This window comes from Dermacentor andersoni, chromosome 3 (genome assembly GCF_023375885.2).
Source record: "Dermacentor andersoni chromosome 3, qqDerAnde1_hic_scaffold, whole genome shotgun sequence".
NCBI classification, from domain to species: Eukaryota; Metazoa; Arthropoda; class Arachnida; order Ixodida; family Ixodidae; genus Dermacentor; species Dermacentor andersoni.
The window spans coordinates 139091810-139114730 of record NC_092816.1 but is presented as its reverse complement, the minus strand read 5'-3'; the positions used below and the strand labels follow the sequence as shown (position 1 = coordinate 139114730).

General features: G+C 51.7%; 1 protein-coding gene across 1 annotated transcript in view; it reads left to right on the top strand.

Moving 5' to 3' along the window:
* The window catches only part of Atg1 (serine/threonine-protein kinase unc-51-like protein Atg1), a 141929-nt gene that overhangs the window by 24147 nt on the left and 94861 nt on the right, over window positions 1-22921 (top strand). The window contains exon 2 of the mRNA XM_050173203.3: window positions 6876-6968. Within this exon, the coding sequence (XP_050029160.2) occupies window positions 6876-6968 (93 nt within the window). The remainder of the gene's footprint in view (window positions 1-6875; window positions 6969-22921) is intronic.

The window sequence follows — 22921 nt, the reverse complement described above, 5'->3', positions numbered from 1 at the left end:
GCATCCGGACGGCATGGAGATTTAGAAATAAGGTACGCGTAGTTAAGGGGCGCTATCGGCTAGCCGTTGAAAGCAAGAAGTGTGTGAAAGAACGCAATAGGCGTACAAACGTGTTTGGGTTTCTGGGTACGAAAAGCCGCTTGGGCGGCGCTATTTCCACTGCTCCCTTGTGGCATTTCGTCCCCTGCCGTTCGCGCGTAGAGTGTCACTTCTCGCGGCCCAGCAGTCGGCGCATCCGGTGACGTCACCAAAAAGCACGCACTTGCTGTCGGAACGCGTCGTCGCAGCTCCAACTGCGCAGCGTTACACGCCACGTGCACGCCGGCTCTATTGTGATACCCTTTAACCCAGAAGGAGACCTTGCTTCGCTCCCGCACCGGAGCTGCAGGCCCTGTTTGCATTTCAAATGTGTAGAAACTTCCACACTCGCGCGCGCGCAAAGTCTGCAGTGCCACGTCTGCGTCGGTTTCGTCACGCAATCTCCGTCAGCGCGAGGCAATGCGCGCGCGTGTATATATAGCGTCAGTAAATGCGTAAATTGCACCTCTTACGTTCGAGCATAGCGCGCATGTATGCATAATCAGTGCACTTGACTCGACTCGTGTGTATAGAATGGAGCGATTTGTCGCAATGGTGGGGTCACTTTCATTTCCGGAAAAGAGGCAACGTGCAAAGCGTACACGCTTACCGAGAGTATTGTTACAGGTGGCGGCTACTAGCGCCCATCCATCAATGTACTTATTTCGTAATCGTCCGCGTTACGCCTTCTGCCAGATACTCCAAAGGTTGTATCCGCAGGGTTTGTGTACACTTCCTTGAAGTCCTTGAAAACCATTGAACATAAAAAAAAAAAAGAAAAAGAAAGCAGATCCGAAGGCCCTTAGAGCTTGAAAATGAATCGAGATGCTCCTTGAATTTCTTGAAAACTAGGGTTGAGGGCGACTTTCGAAGATTCAAAGCTCCGAATTTCCATCCCATCTACGCCATAAACATTGCCTATCGGGAAACAATCCTGGATATTTTCTTGAGAGCGTCGCGAAACCCTTGCAACGTGACGCGTGTCCTCACAGACACCAACGACACGCTCGTTGAAATCACCGCTGCTACCGTGGAGCCAGACAAAGCCAGACCAAGTCGCACCGCCATTTGATAGTTGGTTCACACCGCCGCCAGCAGGCCTTCGTTTTGAAGCACCGTAGAAATGCCTGCCGGAAATTAAGTTCCAGCCATTTGGTTTTATAATGACGAGTACCTTAATTTGGCTGATGTCGGACGCTACTAACTGTCGCGTGTGAGTAAAGCGATTGACATTGCAATGGAAAACTGTACTTAAAAAAAAAAAAAAGCAACGCTAGGAAATTGAAGTGTTTGTCCAAGTTCGCAGCTGCTTAGCTGCAAGAAATTACACCAAAGAACAAAGCGATTGCACTTTTTTTTTTAGTGTATGTGTACGGATAAGGCTTGTTTTTCTCCCTCCTTAAATTGTGGCCTTCGGCACTCCTGAAATCGTCCACATCGCACATACCAGTCACCTAACCCTCAGTGCAACGGAAAAACAATCCCGAAGGCCGTGTTTTTCCATGCTGCAGGCTCTGGGGCGGTTGCGTGCGCCGAAAGTGACGTCATGACCGCCATGTCTAGACGCTTACAACAGGGCTGCGCAGGGATTCTTTATACCTTCCACTGGCATTGGCCACGAGTTTTAATAAACTTACAGTCGGCGCTACTGCAGTGCACTTAACGCCAGCGGAGGTCTTAGCGCTTTAGCGCAATCCGGGGCCTTCGTCGCAAACGCGCGCGCGGTAGGTGCATGCATCGCTGCGGGACGCGCGGTGGGCTCGAAGGACTCTTCCTTTCTTTGCGCCCCAAGGCGACGCATTTGGGCGGTCGTGCACGCGCCGTGTGTGTGAGAACGCGTGTGAACATTCGCGTCGCGTCACGATCGCGGAAACAACAGCGTGCTCGTCTGTCGCGCATCTTTGTCTCGCCGACCGAGCTTTATCTTGCCGAGCCCTGTCGTCGGCCTTCCGGTCTCCTCCAGGCTTCGTGCACTTCTCGTACGGGTGGGTCCCCCCTCTCGCGCGGCACGTCGCCGAAGACGTTTCCGGTGCTCGCGTAGCGCGACGAAGACGCGCCGCCGCTCTTGGAGTACCGAGCACGTCCGCGTTTAACGGTGGGCAGAGAAAAGCGGCTCCGTCGGCTCTCCCACGTTGTTTGCCGACCTAATTATGCAAGGACTTCGCATCAAGTCCTTGCTCGTCTGCGCTACGTGCATACCTCCCGGTTAAATAACGCATCGCGTAGTGTGTTACTACGCAAATTGTGCTCCGACCGCAGTAGGACGGCCAAGTCTTTTTGTCTATTTTTGCGTCGTCTTTCGTGTGACAGGTCAGTAGTGGTGAATACAGAAATGAGCATGCGTAAATCTGCGCAGGGAGCGCTGTGAGAAGCCAAAGACTGCGTATAACGTGGCTGCCGCGAAAATTATTTTTGTTTCTAGTTTTCTAATTGACATTCGCCAACTCGGGGTGCTGTATATGCCTGCAAATAGAGCTCCCCTTTTCGGATGGGGCACCCGTTTAAGTGCTCGCTATGAAGCCAGGAGAAAGTGTTCATTTTTTTTACAACCTTATATCATCGCTGCCGTGGTAGGGTGATGTTACGCGAGGGCAAATACTCTTAATATTCTACAACACGTTCAACAGTAATCTTATAAACTTTACCCGTGTCGATGAGATTAGCGACCTTTTAGTTATCGTCTGTTCAGTGCTCGTTTTGCGCAAGCGTCCACTTCCTGCAATAGAAAAACTCCGTCGCTGTGCGTTCGCACGAACACGAGGATCGCTAATGGATCAATCGGAACCCCATCGTTACAAATCCTCTGTTCAGTCGGCGTGCTCGGAGCCCCTGAAGCATGGCACGAATCTCGCTGCTTCTTCGCCGGCGCACTCTCGCTGCACGTGCTTGCTCTCGCTTCGGCTGTGGCCACTGCAAACTTGATGGCGACGCCTGGTAACGGGCTAGGGAAGGTCTGGCGTTTGTGAAGCGCCCGCCATATGCGGAGCACGCCCGTGCTCTGCATATGTGCCGCTATTGTTAGAGTCGCGTGCGCTGCACTGGCTGTGCACTGCGCAACGAAAGGGGCGCGTCACTCCGGCGCAACGGTGCCCATTGTTTCTGGCGCACTGCGTCGAAAAGCGCGTGCAGGTGCGCGCACTGATGTTTTCGAAACGGTCTGCTGCGAGCGACATCGCCTTGTTTACGTCGTGCAGCGTCTATCGGCAGGGGCATTCCACCTGTGGGATGTAATCGCTTACGTTTCCGGCCCCAGGGCCGCCACCTTCTTCTTTTGTGTGCGTTTCTCCTTTTACGTAGCACACTGTATAGCGTGCCCATGTGTGAGATCGCTTGTCGCTATTGGGTGTACAGCGTCCGTCCGATCACAGAGGCACGGCCACCGTGTTATCCTCTGCTGCTTGGCGAAAGCGATCCGCGTGTCAGCATTGTCCCTGCAGGCCGCGGTTTGTGTGCATGAGGGCGCGTTCCCCCTCGCCGCTTGTAGTTTACGGAAGTCGGGCGATGCATTGTTTTCCGCGCTCCGTGTTGTCGTGCGAGCTCTTCAGCTGAGAGAGAGAGAGAGATTCGCGCGCGGATCTGAGTATAACGTATGGGAGATCGGGGAGACGTAACTTGGCTTTTGCGTTCTTGCTCGCGCACTTCCTGTTTTATGCTAGGTGACAGTTAATTATACTCGCGGACAGCTTTCTGTGGCTACGAAGGGAACGATACGGGCGCGTGGCTGCTGCACATGTGTTACCGCGCCAAGTAGTCCGGCAGCGTTTGACAGTGCTTTTGGCTGCTCGGAACAGAGGCTACACTGAACCGACGCAGCTTCCACACGCGACGGTTTTGCCTTTGCCCAGACGTGGAAAGGAAAACCCGCAAAATAAGTAAACTATAACACTCGGTGGTGTGGTCTGTCTTATTTAACTGCTGCTAATGAGGTCTGTATGTTTGCTCTTCCCCAGCTTAACCGAACGTAGATTAAAACGCGAGACCCTTTTCAGAAGCGCTCTCGCTTGTGCGCGCTTTGCCTCCGTAGCTGTCCCCTCATAGCCAGACAGTTATTCGCGAATATATATATAATATGAAATTCTTTCCGCTTTTCCAGCCCGCTTATTTCGCCTGTCTGTCCTGTACGCCGTAAATACGCTTACGATGCGAGGTATTTATCCCTTTCCATAGAGCTCATTCCCGCCCTGATCCCCTCGGTGGTACGTATATGTGTTAAGGAGCCTGTGATTGATGTGCTGCGTTATTACACATATTTAGGCATGTACGCAGAGGAAAACACGGGCGCCTTTCGCCATTGATAATCTTGGGCATTTCCAGGTCCTGCCGAAGTGTTCTGCAGCATCCGTTCGGTTTATGCGTCCGTCTGTAGCGGGAGGGGCATGATGTCTGAAGCGCGAAACTTATGCGCGTAAAAACCACGTGACCCATCCCTGCGACAACAGGTAGCTACAAGGCGTCCTTCAAATTTCCCTCGGGTTTCGGCACATCCGAACAGTCCCGTAGCTAGCGGCTATTATTTCCGTCGTTTTGTGACGCTCGTTTGCATCCATATATAGTCGCCAGAACGCGTGCTCCGTGTATACCGTTGCAGCGGGCGTCTCTGTCCCACTTGGACGAACTCTGCCGCCGCGTGGAAATGACAGGCGAGCCTTGCCGATCGCGCCGCGTGCGTGCTAATCGTCTTCCGGACGACCTCGCTCTTCTCGGTAGTCGTAGTAGTAGCGTCGGCCGTGACCGCAGTTTCCGCTGCCGCTCCCTGGAACGCTGCTCCGTTAGGCCAGGATGCGCGGTGTACCCTTTGAGAGAGCGAGAGAGGTTCCTGTCAGTGGGCACGGAACGGCGGTGGGTGCGCAGCGCTGGCCTGCCTCCTCTCCCTGCAGCATTGTGTTCGGCATCGCTGCCCTGCCGACGCCGTCGTCGTCATTCGGGCGCGTCGTCATGGCCCTGCCGACTTCCTCACGCCGTATATCTGGCGTGTACGGCGCCGGCGGTGACTCCCGCCCGCCATCATCGGGGCAGCAAAATCTAGGGAAGGTGGGGGGGGGGAGGGGGGGATGCAGGAGCGGTCAGGCGCAAACGGTGCAAAACAATGCGTGCTGGCAAACTGGTGCGTGTCGAACCGATCGGGGCCAGCGGGGCTGTCCGCTTCGCTCCCGTCGCATTCGGCATCCTCTGCTGCCGCGCACGCACATAACGGCGCGTGGTCTGCGGTCCCGTTAGGGAGGGAGGAATCGGAGTACCAGCGCGTGATCTTGCCACCATCGCTGCCTTTTCTGTGCATTTACTTCTCTCTCCGTTTTCTTTCTCTTTCGACGTTGCTTTGGCTTGTTGTTCGCTTACAGCGTCGCCTTCTCACCTTCCTGATCGCTGTATTCTTTCGTTCGTGTATTGTTCAGCGTGTCAGCAAATTGGAGAAGCATCGCGGGCGGTAATCGAAGCGCGTCTTTTGTGTCACGTCCTTCTCCCTGTTTCTGGCTTGTCGGACGCGTTTCGCGTGTCCGCATCACTGAGGCATTGGTCAAGGGTGACGCGTGGAACGAGGAGAGACGGACCTAACGAGGCTGCAGGGGGAAACCAGCCGACCTGGATTTCGTTTTCCTCTTTTGCAGTGGCGAGAGCTTGGAGTCCAGAGCGGAGCAGGCTTTGCGCAGGAGCCTCTCTGTTTGTGGGTGTGCGCGTTGAAGCTGTGCACGCTATACGTGCACGAGTCGTTGGCCGGACTCGGCCCTCTCGTGTGCCGTCCGCGTAGTCACTTTCGTGTCGCTCAGCAAGAACATAGACATACGTATACGTTGATAGCCCTGTTTACCGGTACGATCGAACATTGTCGTAGTTAGTGTAAACACACGTACATACGAAGAAAGCGTAATTATTTTGAATAGAAGCGTTTGTTTCAATTGAAGCCCCCGTAGTTTGAGGACAGCGATGTGAAGCGACTTCTACGGGCGCCCACCTGACTTCATAAAGCTGAACAAGACTGAATACTGAGCAAGTTGTTAGGAATGAATGGTGGAAAAAAAGAACGGTGCAAGAAATTAAGACAGAGATACGGGAACGAACCTAATGTCGTGTCGTTCAGTTCGTTCTCTTGTCACTGTCTTAATTTTGTGCGCCTTTTGCACAATGAATGTCTGAGTCAGTATCGCACTTGCGTAAGTTATGATTTTATACGCCCCCCCCCCCCCCTCCCTCCATCCCCGCCTGTCTTCTTAATTGGCTTCTGCTCGCTCATTCAGGGCGGCGTGCAGCCTGTCTACTGTATACGTAATTTCGAATCCCCGCACTCTATGGCTATAGCTCACGATCGCCTCGCGCGTTCAATACAGTGCCGTGCTCGCGATGCACCGAAAACTTCGCCCAAAGTCTTTTGCGCGATTAGTAATCGGTCGAATTCGCATAGCCCACGATAGGTAATCTCTGATTGTGCGCTGCGGTCGTGCAATGGCTGATATAGCTGCGACATCCCGTCATATCCTCATCACCGTTATACTGAATTGTTCGCGGGCAAACAGATCGGCTTCCCAAAAAACGGTAGCGAATTTGGCGTCTGACTGAAAAGAGAGAGAGAGAGCCATCTGGAAGTGACCTTTTCCTCCGCGAATGCCCACGGCGGTCGTTGCGCGCTCTGCCATCAATTTCGCCCGATATGCGTTTCGGGGACGAAAATAGCCGGCCCATAAACGTCTCTTCGCCCGCGCACTCGAGAGCCATTAATTTGCCCGTTTGTCCTTTGCGCGCGGATCTTTCGCTCTTCCCTCCTCCTAACACGTTTTCTCTCTGTCTCTCCTTTGACTGCGCAGAAACCGGAGCTGCCGGTGGCCATCAAGAGCATCACCAAGAAGAACCTGGCAAAGTCTCAGAATCTCCTCGGCAAGGAAATCAAAATTCTCAAGGCAAGTGCTGCCGCTCTTACATATACTCTTTACCGATTGGCGAGCGGCGCTGTCTGCGCGCCGCCACGATATATTTTTTGTTGTAATCATTATTATTCTTTTTTTTTAATTTTTGTCGCTCTGGCTCCGCGACGGCCTCGTGCTTAGCGTTACCATGCGCTTTCGTACGTGCAGGCTCGTTTCGCTTAGTGAGTACACTCAGTGTTCTAGCTGTTTTTTCCCCAGCGTTAGTTCTTTATTTTTATTTTCTGTCTCACTCTCTTACCTGGCGTTCCATCGGCTACTCTGTTGCCTTCGCGGGGGCAATCTCCTTGAAGCGCGCGCCTTTTCGCGATGTCTCGCTTTCTGCCGCTGTTCCCGCCGCCCTCCGCACCTGATGCGATGAAGCATTTGTCCGCTCAAACCGGTACAGGTGAACGCTACGGATATATTCCTGTTGCAATGTTTAAACATTTTCTTACATCGCAGATTCATCAAAACTATACAATGGAATTTCCAATAAGTGAATTGTATTCATCCAAGTTTGCCGTTCCGAGTCTTTTTCTTTCGTCGCCCAAGTCTCTCAAATCAATCTCCGTCATGCATGGCCTTCCGGATGTAACCTGAGAAACTGGTGGCGGGGCCTGTCTCCGTAAAGGAACAGTTTAAACATAGTCTTTCAGAAGAGCTTGGTTAAGTACTTCCGGTTGAAAAGGCATGAACTGCGGTCATTTTGAACGCTCATGCTTTATTTCCCTGTTGAATTTTTTTCCCTGCAGTCTTGAATACCAATTTTTGTAATGCAAATCTGGCCACAACCGAATATTAATGAGATAATTTGGTATATTGAATTCGAATAAAATAACAATGCTATTAGGTTCTTGTTCAGTATTTTGCATATTCACACATCCCTGCTGAATATAGCGGTGCCGCGACAAATGCTAAGGCCGCGTCTGAACGGCGTGCACAGGCGCAGTTCGAATCCAGCACAATGAGGACGCGACTTCGCGCTTTTATTATGCAGAATTCCACTGTAAACCATTCACGCAGTCATAGGCTGCAAGCGATGTTAGCCCCAGTCTGGGAACCGTCTCGCAGAGCGTCCTCGCGTGCGTAACACAACGAAACACTGGTGTGTGCTGATACAGAACACGAACGCAGTTTTTACAGGGAAAGCTGTATAGCTCTACCTGCCAGTAGGAGCTCACGTGTGTGTAGGCAAAACTCGGGAGGCGCGCGCCGCTGGGTTCCTTGCAGCGACAGCAGATGGCGCTCGGATCTGGGGCATCGGCCGTGCTGGGGGACAGAAAACAAGAACCAGAAAGCTCGCCTCCGCGCATAGCGTTCGCCACAAGCGTTTCCCTGTAAAGGTTACTGTTCCGTAAGCTCCCGTCGGCAAATGCGTGACGTAACAAGGAGTGGCGTAACTACACCTCCGCACGTAAAAGGAGAACCCGCCTAGCAACTGATTTGTGTTGAGGCATTGCTATGGGAAGACCGCGTATAGTGAGCACTCCTGGAGAGCAGCGTGCATAAGAGGCGCGGCGAAAGTGTAGTTAAGTGCGTTTCTTTCTGGTCCTCTCTTTGTAGGTGCACGAAGTTGCGGCGCAAGCCAAGTCGCGGGTCGGCGAAACGCCTTAGGTTAATAATTAGGTAAAGTGCATGTGAATGTAGTAATCGTTCTAGTCGTCGTTTACAGCTTCGCTGTTCGACCACGTTTTCACAGCGTGGACTGGAGACCAGATTCTGTCTTTCTTTACTTTTTTTTTTTTTTTTTTTGCCGCTCACGCGGCGGCAGAATTCCCAGCTCACAACAGCGCTTTTTGTTGGCCGGCAGCCAATTGCGGGCGCAGAGATCGCGAGCGAATACGCGCTCTCGAGCGCCGAAGCAGCTGTTTAAATTAGCGACAGCTGGGACCACGCTTTGTGCCGTTCGATTTCGTTTCGTCGTTGATCCTAACTTCGACGCGTTATCTCTGGGTTCGGCCGCTCGGTGTGACGGACTACGATAAGAAAACAAATAATGGTAATTGACGTAGATCGTTACGGAACGCATTTTTGCTGTATAGGCGCCGAGCTGTCGCGGAGCGTGTGCACACGTGCACGTCGCGTGCCGTGCGTGCACCCAGCGGGGCACACGCGCGAAAAAGAGTAGCGCTGTGACTAAGCGTCGTCTTTTTATCTGCAGGCTGCGAATGAGCGCGCTACGCTTTCGCATGGCCGCTATAGAGAGCTCGTTATGTAACGACCACATTGTGTCAGTGCAGCGCGCGTTGGCTGCCTCTCTCTCTCTTATCTCCCTCTCCGGCGTCGTGCGCGTTGCTCCGTTTGATTGTCTCTTGCTTCTCGGAATGTGTTTCACGCTCGCTTGGTCGCGCGCCAGGCTTCGCGCGGGCCGTCGGGCCGCTGTTGGGTGCAGCGCTTCGGGCCACTTTCCCGTCCGAGAGCGTGGACCGTCGTGGCTATATTCTGTAGGTATTTGTGCTGGTAAAATCTGCGTGCCAACTGCGGTGGGAAAGGAAACAGAAAAAAAAAGGCAAAATGTTCAGCCTCGACTTGCACGGCACGAGTGTCACGACTATACTAGCCGACTCAACTGCGAACGCACTTAAGGCGTACAGCTATAAATGAGAACAGTAAAATCCTACTTACGATACGCGACCGAAGAGGCAAGATGCATAAATATCTAGACTGGGTATTCCGTCTGTGTAATACTTCACAGCTGAGGGAAGGATGGTTGAGGTCCATAACCCTCAATTCTGGAAGCGCTTGCTCGTGAAAAGACGTTTTTACTCGGGAGTGTCTTGCTCCAGCATGACGAGAAACAGAAACGTATAGCGACTGTTTCAGTAGTGTACACTTTGAAGTTCCCGCACCAGAACACCGGGACTTCGTGGATTTCGATAGCGTCCACGCAGTTTTAGTCACTTTTTTTTTTTTTATCGTTAAGGTGGAACTACACTGCATTGTAGAGGTGCCAAGGACTTGTCGTGGCCAGCGCTATAGCTAGCTGGGCACGTATTGTGAAACGATCACTTTCGGCGATACTGTCGCCTCGACCATCAGGCGCACGCTGATTGGCTGGTTGAGCACCGCGTCACGCGACAGTAGCGCCGAAATTGCCCGACCCACGATACGTCCCCCTTGGGGTTTGATTTTCCGGTGAAAAGTTCGCCCGGAAGACGTAGCCCGCATCCGTAGACGAGCCAGTGTCAGATGTTTAAGGCGGCTCCGATGCCGAGCAGCGCGAGATATGGAGCGCCGTGGATCCTGCCGGATCCACGGATATGGATATGCAGGATATGCAGGATATGGATCCTGCCGTGCTGACGGATCGGAGGCTGGCGATGCAGGCGCTCTGTGCACCAATGCACTGCCGGTGGGGTGGGTAGGCAGGCAGCCGTTCGAATCGTTAAAATTAAATTAAATTATGGGGTTTAACGTGCCAAAACCACTTTCTGATTATGAGGCACGCCGTAGTGGAGGACTCCGGAAATTTCGACCACCTGGGGTTCTTTAACGTGCACCTAAATCTAAGTACACGGGTGTTTTCGCATTTCGCCCCCATCGAAATGCGGCCGCCGTGGCCGGGATTCGATCCCGCGACCTCGTGCTCAGCAGCCCAACGCCATAGCCACTGAGCAACCACGGCGGGTGTTCGAATCGTTGTGGTACCGAGCAGAGTGCAAATTCAAACTGCCGACCACGGTCGGTCGTTACATGGTTGAATCCCAAAGTCCAGTGTAGCGTGAACGCACGAGCGGTGGTGTCAGGAGTGATATACGTCGCAGGGAAATAGTCTCTGGCGAGCCGGTAAAACGATTCTTTTTTACTGAACATATTGCGATCTTGCTTGCGCGCGCATTCTGCGCCACCGCACTTAAAAAAAAAAAAAATATCTTCAGTCACCTAGCGGTGGATATGTACAGACTCAAACCTGGCGAGTTACCGAAGTTATCTTGCGGCGAGACGTGCCAATGCGAGGGCAATTATTTTGAGGTCCCTGTCGCCACACTTACGTACCCGGCGGTGACTTCCTGGCGCATTATGAAAAAGGGGAGGGGTTTGCTAAATCAAGCCGATTTGTGAGGAACACGCCTGAAATTGTTTGTGTAACGTGCATAGTTTATACAGGATAATCAAAACATGCTTGAGCAACGTGTAGCTTCAATAAGTGACAAGATGTTGGTGTTCGGAAGAGCTAGAGGTTTGAATACTTTATTTTTTCCGCTGCTAGGACCGCAGTTAAGCAATGTGCTTATCGGAATCTTGTTCTCCGTTTCCATTCGTATTCAGAGCAGGAACTATGTAAAAATATAATGATAGAAAACGCGACCTCTTAAGAAAAAAGAAAACGAAATAAAATATCGGAAAGATGTGATGTGCCGATTCCGTTTCGCAAAAGCTGCAACTGCAGTCTAAAAGGGGAAATGTCCATCGCAGAGCAGGACCCAGAACTCTTCGAGCCCTGAATGACCAGTCCAGTCGTGACGCTCGACGCAACGTTGATCGCGCTAGTCGTCGTTCTGCTTTGCCGTGGACCCTGCAAAGCGCACGATTGGGAAGGGAGTTCGGAACTAGCAAGTGGTTATCGTGGTTCTCGTGACAGCGTTCACTCTTGCGTGGTATAGCTATGTTTCCTGCGACGACACGTGTCACTCCCTTTCTCTCTTCCCACCACTGCTCCATGTCACATGGCAGCGCGGCCATATGGTGTCCTGTTGCTGAAGTCGCGGGCTCGGCCCTCGGCCGCATTCTTTTAAGAGCTGGAAGGCAATAACAGTAAATGAAGGTTCACGTTAAAGATTCCCCCTCCACGACGGCTATACTTCATAGCCCCGTTGTTGCTTTGAGACGTTAAACCTCACGCATCAGTAAATCGGTTCCCACCTCGTATCTCGCACTATACCGTACTTATATGCCCCTGTTGACGCGTCCTCGCCTGCACAGAGACAGCTACAAGCGTCATGCGTCTTTTTCTTTTTCCCCTTCTAAACAACGTTTCACAGCGCTACTGCAGCGCTTCAAACTCGCGAAAAGCAGCGCCATTCGTGCCGCGTAGTTCTGCCGTGAAATCGATAGTCGGACGTCATTAAACTCAGTCGAGCCGGCTCAGTTTCGTAGTGGAGCTTAGTTGCTGGCTTACACGACTTCTTTTTTATAGTTCCATCAGAGGGCGCCGAAACGGTCGGAAGTACCGCGAGGCGTGCTGCGCGCAACTTTTAAAGCAAATCCGCTCGACGCGCACGGCTGCTGGCGCTTTTTTTTTTTTTTTTAATTCTGCACGCGCGGTTGCAGCCGGAGAGTGCCGTGGTTGCTCGTCGCTAGCCGTCCTCGCTCTTGGGCGCTTCTCCGTTCGGCAACAGCAGCGGTTTGGTGCAGCGCTGCCGCAGCATTTGCCTCTGAGCGAGCGCCTGCATCGTCGACGGCGCTTATGCGACGGCGGCTGCGTCGTTACGCAACCGTGGAAGGACGACCCGAGCGCCGAAGGACAGGCGGCCCCGCTCCTTTGCTGGCGCCCGTTTTTTATTTATTTTCCGCCAGGGTTGTTACTTCCTTTTCTGGCATTTCTTTTTTCTCTCTTTCTCCTACCTTCATGCTTTCGTTGCTGATTTTTTCTCATGGCGCTTTCAGTTTCTTCACGTGCTCAAGAGGTCGCGGTGACACCTTGTTGCTGTATGCTAAGTGGCTTCCTGCCTTTCACAACGAGAACCGTTATTCTTCGCTCGTCCTTTTGTTTTAATCGTCTCTCCTGGGTTTTGCTCGTTTTGTCTCACTCGCTTCGCCGACCCTTGGAGCAACGCTGAACAAAAATCGAAAGAAACAAAAAGAAGCGAACCGGCCGGACAAGAGCGCCTGCCTTCTCGCGATCGCTTGCCACACGCGGTGTGCACGTGTGTGCGCATTTTTGTGTTACCGACGGGCAGCGCGCCATCGTTGCGGGCGTGAATCGGAAGTCCGATGTGCCCTTTGCGTGTACCTTTGACATTTAGGCGCGGTGTTCGGCCCGGCAATCTGCTGGTGGAAGCTCTTCCATTCCTCTTTTTTTTCTTTCCCTCTTTTCATTCGGGCTCCGCATTTTCTCGCCGACGACCGTGCACTCCTCGGTACATTTAATTGGCTCTCTGTTGTGCACGTGGGGTTTAGTGTTTTCTGGCTTCCTCTTTGAATAAAGCCCTGCTCTGTCGGGAATTTCTTTTTGCGGCTTAGAGAAGCTCTGGCAGATTGCAACTTCCTGACCAGTGTGGATTTTACGGGGCATTCGTTAATATATTCCCAAATTCCTGTAATAAACAGATAAGAGAGCTGCGCGAGTGATGCAGATAAGTACTGTTTGTTCGAGCGCACGCGATATTCGTGGATTATGCGAATGCATAAATAGCGATAAATTACAAGGTTTATAGCTAATCTGACGGGAGGGGGGGGGGGGGTCGCGGCGAAGGCGTGTCTTTGTATTGTAGAGTTGAAAGGAATTCGGCCTGGCATAATGCAATTGTGCAGACGTGCGCATTCGATATTTAAACTACGGGCTGTTCCAATTGTGCCGGAGGCAATAATGCGCCAAGCCCCGCGGGCTACGCACGTGCGTCGTGCAAGAACATTTGTGATAGTATACTATGGCACCGTGTTGCTGACGACATCGTGTTATATAACGTAATGTCATCATTATCACTATTCCCGCTTGCCATTACGGCGGCAGTTGCGCGAATGCGAACGGTGTTTGCAATGCAATGCATTGCAACGGTGTTTGAACAGGTGCACGAAGTGAAATGTAAACTCTTGAGATACAAGGTGGCGCCCAGTTTGCCGCAGACGCTGTGAAACCTTGGTCGTTAGAAACGCAAGTACACGCACTTACACACACGCACAGAACGCTTGTTTCGCTGCTTGCGAAATGTGCGGCCGCACTGTCGGATCGTTTCAGCGATGTAGCAGTAATACTATGTTTTAGCGATGCGACGCCGCTCTATCGATACCTCAACTGCTGGCGGTTACCTGGCATGCGCGGCGGGTATTACTTGGCACGTTCGCAATCGCAGCTTGGCAGGGGGGCGGGTGGGGGGGGGTAACGATATGCTAGATTGTTTTAACGAATCTAGAGACATGTCATCCTTGTTACTGCGAAACTCCGCTTCATGTGCGAAATACCGGATAGTCCCTTTATATAGAATTTGATGCATCGCATATACTGTTTTCCTGTAGAGAATTTTCAGTTGCCTTTACTGTATGATGAATTTTGCGGATTGTTCGTGCGGCATCCGTTCTACATTCCCCATACCATGAAACCGGTGAAGGGGCCGGCCTGTGTTCTGCGGTGAATCTTACGATCTGCGCACGGGCAAGCAACGTTCCCTTCTTTGGCTATCTTTTTTTAACGGAGCGCATGGCGCGATCCTCCGCGGTGTTAGGCGCCCAGCTATACAGAACCCCCTCTCGTGAAGGACAGGGAGAACACATAGCCAGGGCCCTTGTTCGGCTTAGACGTTCGTCCGAAACTGTACGGCTTATTATTAGGGGACGCCGTTGTCGAGGGCATTGACTTAATTTCGGCCGGCTGATGTTCCCTAAGGTGCGGTTAAATCGAAGTGAGCGGGCGCGTTTGCTTGCCGCCTCCACCGAGATATGGCCGTCGCGAGCAGCGGGAATATTCAAATCCGCAGTTTCGTGCTGAGCCCTTTATCGCACTGAGCACATTTTGTCATGAGCCCCCATGGTGATCGGCTCATGATAGGGCCAGGCCTGTATTTTATTATACTTGGTCCGGTACTGTATATTTCCGCGAACGCGTGATCTATCGGAGCATATAGAAACCGCAGAGGAAGAAAAAAAAAACAGGGCAATACATTTCTCCGGCCTGCGTCTCATGCCTTTGTGCGAAAGGTGACCAGAACAGGGTTGCCATTTCCTGGATTCAAAGGAATCAAGTAGGCAATCGAGGAGGAACTAAAACACAAGTTCTCGAATAGCACAAACGTGCTAGAAGGGTTCCCCTTGCCCCCTTAGGACCTTAGAGTAAGACCGTCTGTTGGGAGCCCGGGGTCAAGTGCCCACCTTGTAGACCTTCGTGTGGAGCTTCTTTTTGTGATCATATTGCGTGTGTAACTTGTGAATTGTTCGCCAAAGCTGACTACTCCGCAATGTCAGACTTGATGTGGAGAAGCCTGCGTCAGTTCTTTTACAACTTTTTTCTCGATTTTCTAGCGATAGCTTGTCCTTTCGGGGCGCTTTTTGTGTGTGTAACCTAAAACGTGTAACCTCAGCGGTAAGCATGACTGCAAGTAAATGAACCTGATAAGAAATTCTTACGAGCGGAAATTGAATGCAGGCAACGCACACGTGCGCATCCAGATCTAAGGTCTTGTGGCTAGCACGGTAACGGTAGCGCTAAGGCGTAGGACTTTCGCTAAATCCATCTGACTGCAGCGTACGCTGGCGGGGTGTAGCAGTGTGACGTGTGGGTACTAGTGGTAAGTGCTGTGGAAAATGGGAAGCGTTATCACGCATAGCCGCGCTACCTCTGAAAACACTCGAGCGCACCGCCTGAACAGATTTCCGACACAGTGGTGGTGTGGGTGCTGGCCGGCGGCTTTGTCGTGTCGCGCAAAACAATCCGATGTGGACTCGCGCTTTTTCCGGCATGGAAGTCTGTCCAACCTGCAGCGCCGACGCTGGAATAGGTGATGTCCATAACATGGCGACATTGACGTGTTACCGGCTCCAGTAATAGCGCGCGACACGCTTGCAGTACAAAAAAAAAAGCACGATCCTCGAGATTCACTTCCGTTACTCCGAGGAAGCCGTCGTCGGGGATACCATTTGGGCGCCACCTATCGGCGACTAAATGCTCCCCCCCCCCCCCCCCCCCTTGCGGCAGCGCCGAGAAGCAGCCCATCCAGGTTGAAGCTTGAAACGAAAGAGGGTCTTCTATCACGGCATACACTGTATGTCTTGTATTTCTCAAATCGTCATGATGGCGCCGTGGACGAGCACGAACATGAAAACGATACGGATATCGAGGTACCTGTTGTGTACCGTTGTGCGTGCCATCGCAGTGGAAAGACGGTGATGTATGAGTTCATCGTTCCGCGAAAGAAGCAGATGACGCGCATCGCGGAGCGACTTGGATTAAAAAAAACTTCGCATTGGGAAAAGGCGACGACTGATACTATGCCGGTTCGTTCGACACACTTCACTCGGGACTTCTTTCGTCCCGGCGAGCAGAACATTGCATTCAATATCTTGCTGGCGCTTCAAATTCGGGATTGTGCTTTGTTTTGGGCAAGAGCTTTAATAAATTATAGTGATGTACGTTTGAGCTTCATTTGGTTTTGTTCGTTTATAGCTTTCTGCCCCAGCATTAGTGTTACTAATGCTTTAAGCAGCAGGCCGGAGTATTCTCGCTAACGTATTCTTTTCTGCCGGCGTGGTAGCAGGAATGATAACTGCTTCGTAAGGTCTGAAGGTGATCACGACACATGTTATGCAGCGAGGCAACATATCCGTTTCATGGCGTGCTTTAGTTTAGCGGTGAAAGCATGAGGCGCTGCTTTCTCATTCAACGCGTTTTGTTTTCAGTTTATTTGCTCGCAAGAAATTTAGCAGCAACTCCAAACGGCGCTCGTTCCAGCTTTAGAGCGTTCGACCTGCGCACGGCGCCGCTAGTTCGCTTTCCGACGCTGTGCGCAGACCGAAATTCCATCACAAGTGGTTCAATTCGTTTCCAAGCCGTGCATTTACACTAATGCAGATGACTTTCCCCAAAGGAAAGCCTGCGCTAAATTTTGCAAACCCGTTGGAAACAACTCAACTTGGTGTCATTGCCTGTTATTCACGTCTCGCGTTTCATTAGGGTTTGCGAATTTCTACGAGCGGCGGGTGTCTGCTGTATTCCCAAGCCCGAGCCCTGCATCGAACACTGCGTTCTGCAAGCATGAACAAGCACCAGTCATCGGACGCGTACGACCTTATCACACGTATCACCTTGCTATAAGAAGAAAGGTGCGGCCCCGATTCACAAACGGAACTCTCATTTGCTTTTATCCCAAGACACACTGACCAGGTAATGTTACAGTTTGTAGCCTCAGTGCCGAATATCCGTATTTAGCTTCTGAAAGCAATACAGGCGTTACTGCCCATATATTGTGAGATGCTATGTGTGATATACTACAACACGAGTCGCAGTGAGGAGTTGCTTATGAAGGTCGAAAACAGTCGAGTATCGTACCTCCACCAGGGGATCGCAACGCCGCGAACAAGTACTTTCACCTCTTAGAGGTTTGCTACGCACAGACACCTCCATTTTTCAAAATTCCGGCTCGCTTTAAAGACTCCTTGTCTTCTTTTTTTTCTTTAAAGCATGATGCGGCTTGCTGGGCAGGCCGGACGTTGGCACGCACAGCGTAACGATTTCCTCGGTTTCGTCGCCGAAATCGTCGAGACCGATCAAAATAAGGTAAACGGCAGGAAGGACCGTTTCGGCTTCGACGAAACACCTCGATTTGACTCCACGAACGAGAAACGCATGAGCGCAGCACCAAGCGAAAGAGCCGCCGGGAACTTGGATGTCGCAGCCACCTTTGTTTATTTCGACAGTGTTGCCAGCGAAAGTAACGAATTCTGGAGTTGCCATTGACTTGCGAAGCAAGAGAAAATAACAAAAGCGGGTACGATGCTCTGTGCTATAACGGCGTGCATTATCTCGGACGATTTGTACATTTCTAGATCAAGCTGCCAAATTCGAAAGAAAAAATAAAGGTAAAAAGCACGTATGAAATTAACAGTACAGTTGTCCAAATTTACGTAAAAAAAAGCCACAAACTGAATTCAGAACTTCAAGATGACAATGTATCCGTGCCGGCGCCACTCGCGCGATACCAGAAATACCGAAGTAGATGGCATCTGGGGGTTGAGGGGCGTCAGTGAAACTCGTCATGCGTCCATGCAACGCGCGGCCGGCGCCCAGGGCAGAAATGCGTCGTAAATTTGTTCCTTTTTTTTGTACGCATAGTTAATCCTTCCAGTGTGCGCTGCGGCAGTGCACACTCTTTATAAGGCATGCAGCCCAGAATACAACGGTGCGGCTTGTAGATTGTTTCCGAACACTCTCTCGAGCACTTGTACTCTCTATACTGCCTAATGGCCAACGTCATTTTTTGCAGTGCGGTCATGTTCCTCGTTGGCTTCATTTAGCGCATGCGGCAGAGACGAAGCACTATTGTATCGCGCTGTCAGTTACCGTTCGCACTTCCCGGTTTGCCCAATCCTCTTTTGTATGATAAAAAAAAGCCTCGAGGGACAACGCCGGACGCATTGTGCCATTGTGCAGCATTGAGTTACTAAGGCGCGATCCGATAACGATTAACGCGAAGCCCACGTTGCGATAACCGCGTTGAAGGCTGCCCACGCGTTATGCACGTGCTTGTACAGATTTACCGTAATATCCCGAGTCATCGCCCGCCTCTTGCAGCTGCTGTCCTTATCGGTTGTCAGCTTTTTTTTTTTCATTCTTTTTTTTTTTCTTTTTTCACCGAAGGCCACTCGAAGCACGGATTTGTTATCTCACCTGAACTAGCGCTGCTTCTTTTGAAATATGTGGCCGGTTGGGATCAATCACCTTATTACTCTTATCATTTTTTAAGTGTATCCACGTGATCTTCTTTCAAACTCTTTTTGTGCGGCTAGAATTTCATCGATTAACTTCCGTACAGCAGATGATTTCAAGTTTGAAGTACGCGTGCTACTAAATCTCCATTAGCCTTCGCATTTGGTGATACTGTTTACTACGCAACACATGTAACGTTAAGAGTTTAACGGCGCATGGGACAGGACAGACGAAAGGAGCGGTGCTTTGTTCGTTCATTCCGTTTGTCCCGTCCGATGCGCTTGTTACTGGTTAATACTGTAGTAATCGCACCGCTGGCACGAGTTGTTGGAACCTCAGTGCTGACGCCCGTTGTTGCAAATGGGTCGCAAGCCCCAAGGGTAGCGTTGGCCTGGCGGCCTGGGGCACTGGAAGCATCCGAAGGTCCCGGCAAAGCATGAGTCAACTGGTAACAGAACAACTTGTTTATTCTAACATCGCAAAAGAGCGGGCGGTCAGGTCGACCGAAGTGGAGAGACGGGAGAGCACGTAACTCGACAGAAGAAATCGGAGCCTCTCTCCTGGCGTCCGGGGGCAGCTGCTCTTATACTCTCGGCGTCGCGGGCAAGAAGGAAGGTCACGGGATGAGACCACGTGACGGCGGAGCACGGACGAGCTGAGAGACATGTTGAGACGAGTGTAGTGACGCATCGCCGAGCTGGCGCCTGTCAGACCTCCTCGCTTCACACTTGGGGAGCTCCTCTCCCCGGCTGCCGCGCTTTGACAAGCGTGGGCACACACACACACACGCACACACGAAGACACGTGGCACTGAAACACGCCTGGACGCGCTTGGCGGGGAGGCTTTGCGGCAGCTCCGAACGGGCCAAAATGTCCGCCGCTTTGAAGGAAGCCCCGGCGTCCGTTGCATCCGCGCCGGCTATACCGCGCGTCGTAGGCGAAACGTAACAATACATTTTAAGCGTGATCTCTAGTCACCGTCGAATATTCGCATCATTGCCGTTTCGCTCACCTTTTATGGCACGGCGGTGACCCTTATAGCGCAGTACAGTCGAACGCCCTTATAAGGAAGTCCTGGGGGCCCTCCAAAATCATTCGTTACACAGGTGACTTCGTTGTAAAGGTCGCACACCGCACTACCCACAGTAGAACCGGCACATAATTATTCCTTAGTTGTAAAGGTAATTTCGTTGTAGAGGCAGGCGCTCGTCTCTATTAGTTTCCGGACTCTGTTGGTTAGCCTTTTTTTTTATGTGCATTTCCTTAGTCTGTCTACTTCTTGTGGCGGTATCGATGATGTCAACATTATCACGCGCAGTGGTGTTGTTTAAGAGTACACGAGTGACAGAGGTTGTCTGTGGACCTCGCCATATATAGCGTATGGTTTGTGGTAGATTGTAATGCGAATTCGGGGCACCGTAACCACAGCGGTCGGTCCATTCGAGGAGCAAGAAATCCTGTTGCGAAAGCGTAGCAATGAATACGCGATGTGTGTAGGTTGTAAAACATTCACTACTGCTGCTTGTCCCCTTTATCTTGGGCTTATCTCTTGCGCTGCCACGACAGCTTCTTCGTGGGAGGATATTTTCCGCAAGTAGCTTTGTGAGTAAGGAAACAACAGGGGAGACGCGCGGTGCTGCGGCCGTGGTCTACAACCGCCGATTCCCGTCGTCGGCGTCTTCGTTGTGGTCGTCTTGTATGAGTGCGCAGTGTGCAATGGTCAAATAAGGTCGCACGTGAAACTATAATGTGTCTCGTTGCTCGTCATAGAAAAGACCTTCCAGCACCGTCTGCCCCTCCATAAACGCTGTCGCCGTATGGAGCCCCACGCTACGGCGCACAGCAGCGTAACTAGGGGGCAAGGCCTCCCTGGCGCCTTCCTCTGTGAAAGGATGACGAAACGAGAAAGCGAGGCTTCCTCCTTCAGCCAGCCGAAGCGAATGATGAGAGCGCGGACGAAACGCTTTCAGGTCCCTGGCAGAGAAAGATAGCGCTCTGTTGCCGGCTGATGCAAGGGTGCGGGAAGGGGGCATCATATCGGACCCGGCGTGTAAGCGCGGTGGTTACACGAAACTGGGGCATCCCTCTCCGCGAGATCAGCCGCGTTGAGAGCGCGACACTGATAGGCGACAGCGGCCGCGGCGGGCTGCTAATGTTAGCCGCAACGTGACCTTGTAAGTAACCTCCGTTGATTGCGACTGTCGCGGTCCTTCCCGCTGCTTTCGCCGTTCTTAGGGCGTTTTTTCTACCGTCTGCATAGGGAGACCGAGTCATTGCCGCTCATCAGTGTATTGGCAGTCACCTTTCTTTGGTGGAAGACGGTCGCAAAGCACTCTGCCCCTTATAGCAATCTCTCTCCACGGAACCCTTTAAATGGACACATAAGTCAAACGCTGTACCAGTTTTAACTGATAGTTGGTTTTCAAAACTTCTTTTTGTCCCTAATTTCGCGGTGACCGGCTTATTATTATAAAAGCAAATAAAGCTCAGTTACCTTTATTTCGCGGAGGAATCCCAGCGCGGATACAGCAGTGTGACGTCGCGGAATTCAAGTAATGGTTTCGTACGTGTCGCGCTATGCCTCAGTAAAAACGTTCTTGAAACTTTCTAGTTGAGTCTGTGGCTCTCTTAGCGTACAGTGTAGTCCAACTTTGCCGATCAGAAAAAGAAGGAAGAAAAAAAAATTGACTAAGCCCGAGCAGACGCCGTCAAAGTCGATGATGTTAGGTCGAACTGCGGGCGGGAACTTCCAAGGTGGAGTCGGCACCCGTACTTGGCTTCTTGCGTTTCTTGTGTCTTAGCAAGACCCTTCTGGTGGTAAGAGCGGCTTATTTGACATTGTAGAAGAAGATTTTCCTAACACAGCTAAAATAATTCATCTCGTTAGTGTTACCTTTAAGCTCTCTGGGAGGGGGGGAGGGGGCTCTGAGGTCCGTGGCCAGGTAAGCAGTGCGAACTTCGCAAGGAGAAGCAGGAACCCCCATATATGGGCAAGGCATGGAGACGGCGGGTGTGTGCTGCGAACGTTGTTTCCCTACACATGCATTTCGCGGAAATAAACGTCGCTTCGTATAGCCCTTCCTTACCGTGGCAAATCATTCCCTCCTTCTCTTTTTCTCGTTATATAAGCTGGCGCTGCTATGTAACGCCCGCATTGTGTTGCCGTTTCTCCTTGGTAGAGTCCTCACCACACTCGGGGAGGCGGGGTTGGGGGTGGAGAGAGGTGATTTAGAAATTTAGTCTCTGCTTGGGAGTCTATGCGCTATGGAGGCGGGGGTCGCTCGTTCTCGTCGCGGAAGACATTGCGCGTTTCGCTCACGTCGCGACCTTCGCCTTCGATCTCGCGCTGCTGGCCATCTGGCGGCGCATGCGCCTCCTAAATACCATCGCGTGTCCAATCTTCTGCCGCGCACGCAGGACTGCGTAGGATTTCAGTTTGCCGCCGAGGCGATGTGTAGTGCCGGCGTTACGTGCGGTAAGCGGCGTGCAACGACGTAGCCGCTGGGTCGCGGCGTGGTACAGGGGTCTGCAGGGGTCGAGATAGCGTCGGTGGGGCGGTGCGCGCATTCGTGGTCAAGACCGATGCCGCCAACACTATTCTCTCCCTCTTCTCCCTCGCTTTATCGTTTAAATCCTCTCTATCCCGGTATCTGGATATCTGTTCTCGCCTGTTTGACTGCGAGCGGAACGGGACTACACTCCTTTAAGGCACGTTCCATCGTTTCCCTGGCTTGCATACAGAAGTGGCGGATATTTTCTACACTGTCTGACGTTAGCCTGTAGCATACAGTTCTCGAGCACCCAGCATAAGGTGCTCACCGCCCGAAATATACTTTTTTTTTCTTCTCTCTTTTAGGGCGGCCTATAGCGCTCTAATGTTTATCTTAGGCCATACTGCGGTAATTCCTCTAGGAATGTTTTCTTTTTCAAGAAGACTGGGGTATGTTGTGCTCCGCTTAAAACATCATTTGTGAGACATAGGTATAGCACCGGTTCGCAGCCGGGCAGCGCCTTTTCGCAGGGTATATCGCACGCATGTGTACATCGTTGCACTGTAATGGAAGCCCAGACTGTCTTCACATTACTTAGGCCGCTATATGGCTAGCGTGACACATTGTTTCCGCTATGTTTGTCCCGGCTTCGAGGGAACGTAAGCATGACTTGGGATATCTCGCATAACACTTTTGCATGCAACTCCCTCTGCAAAACACGGCTGCGAACATTGTTCGTTTGACCTCCGTATCGCGTTATCGGTCGGAACTGCCACCGTGTGTTTACACTTTCTTCGCCTGGTACGTTGCCCGCCGCTGCAGCTTTTTTTCTCTCTATCTCTTTGTTGCCTTTTGTTTTTAAACCCCGGCATTCGCTGAGG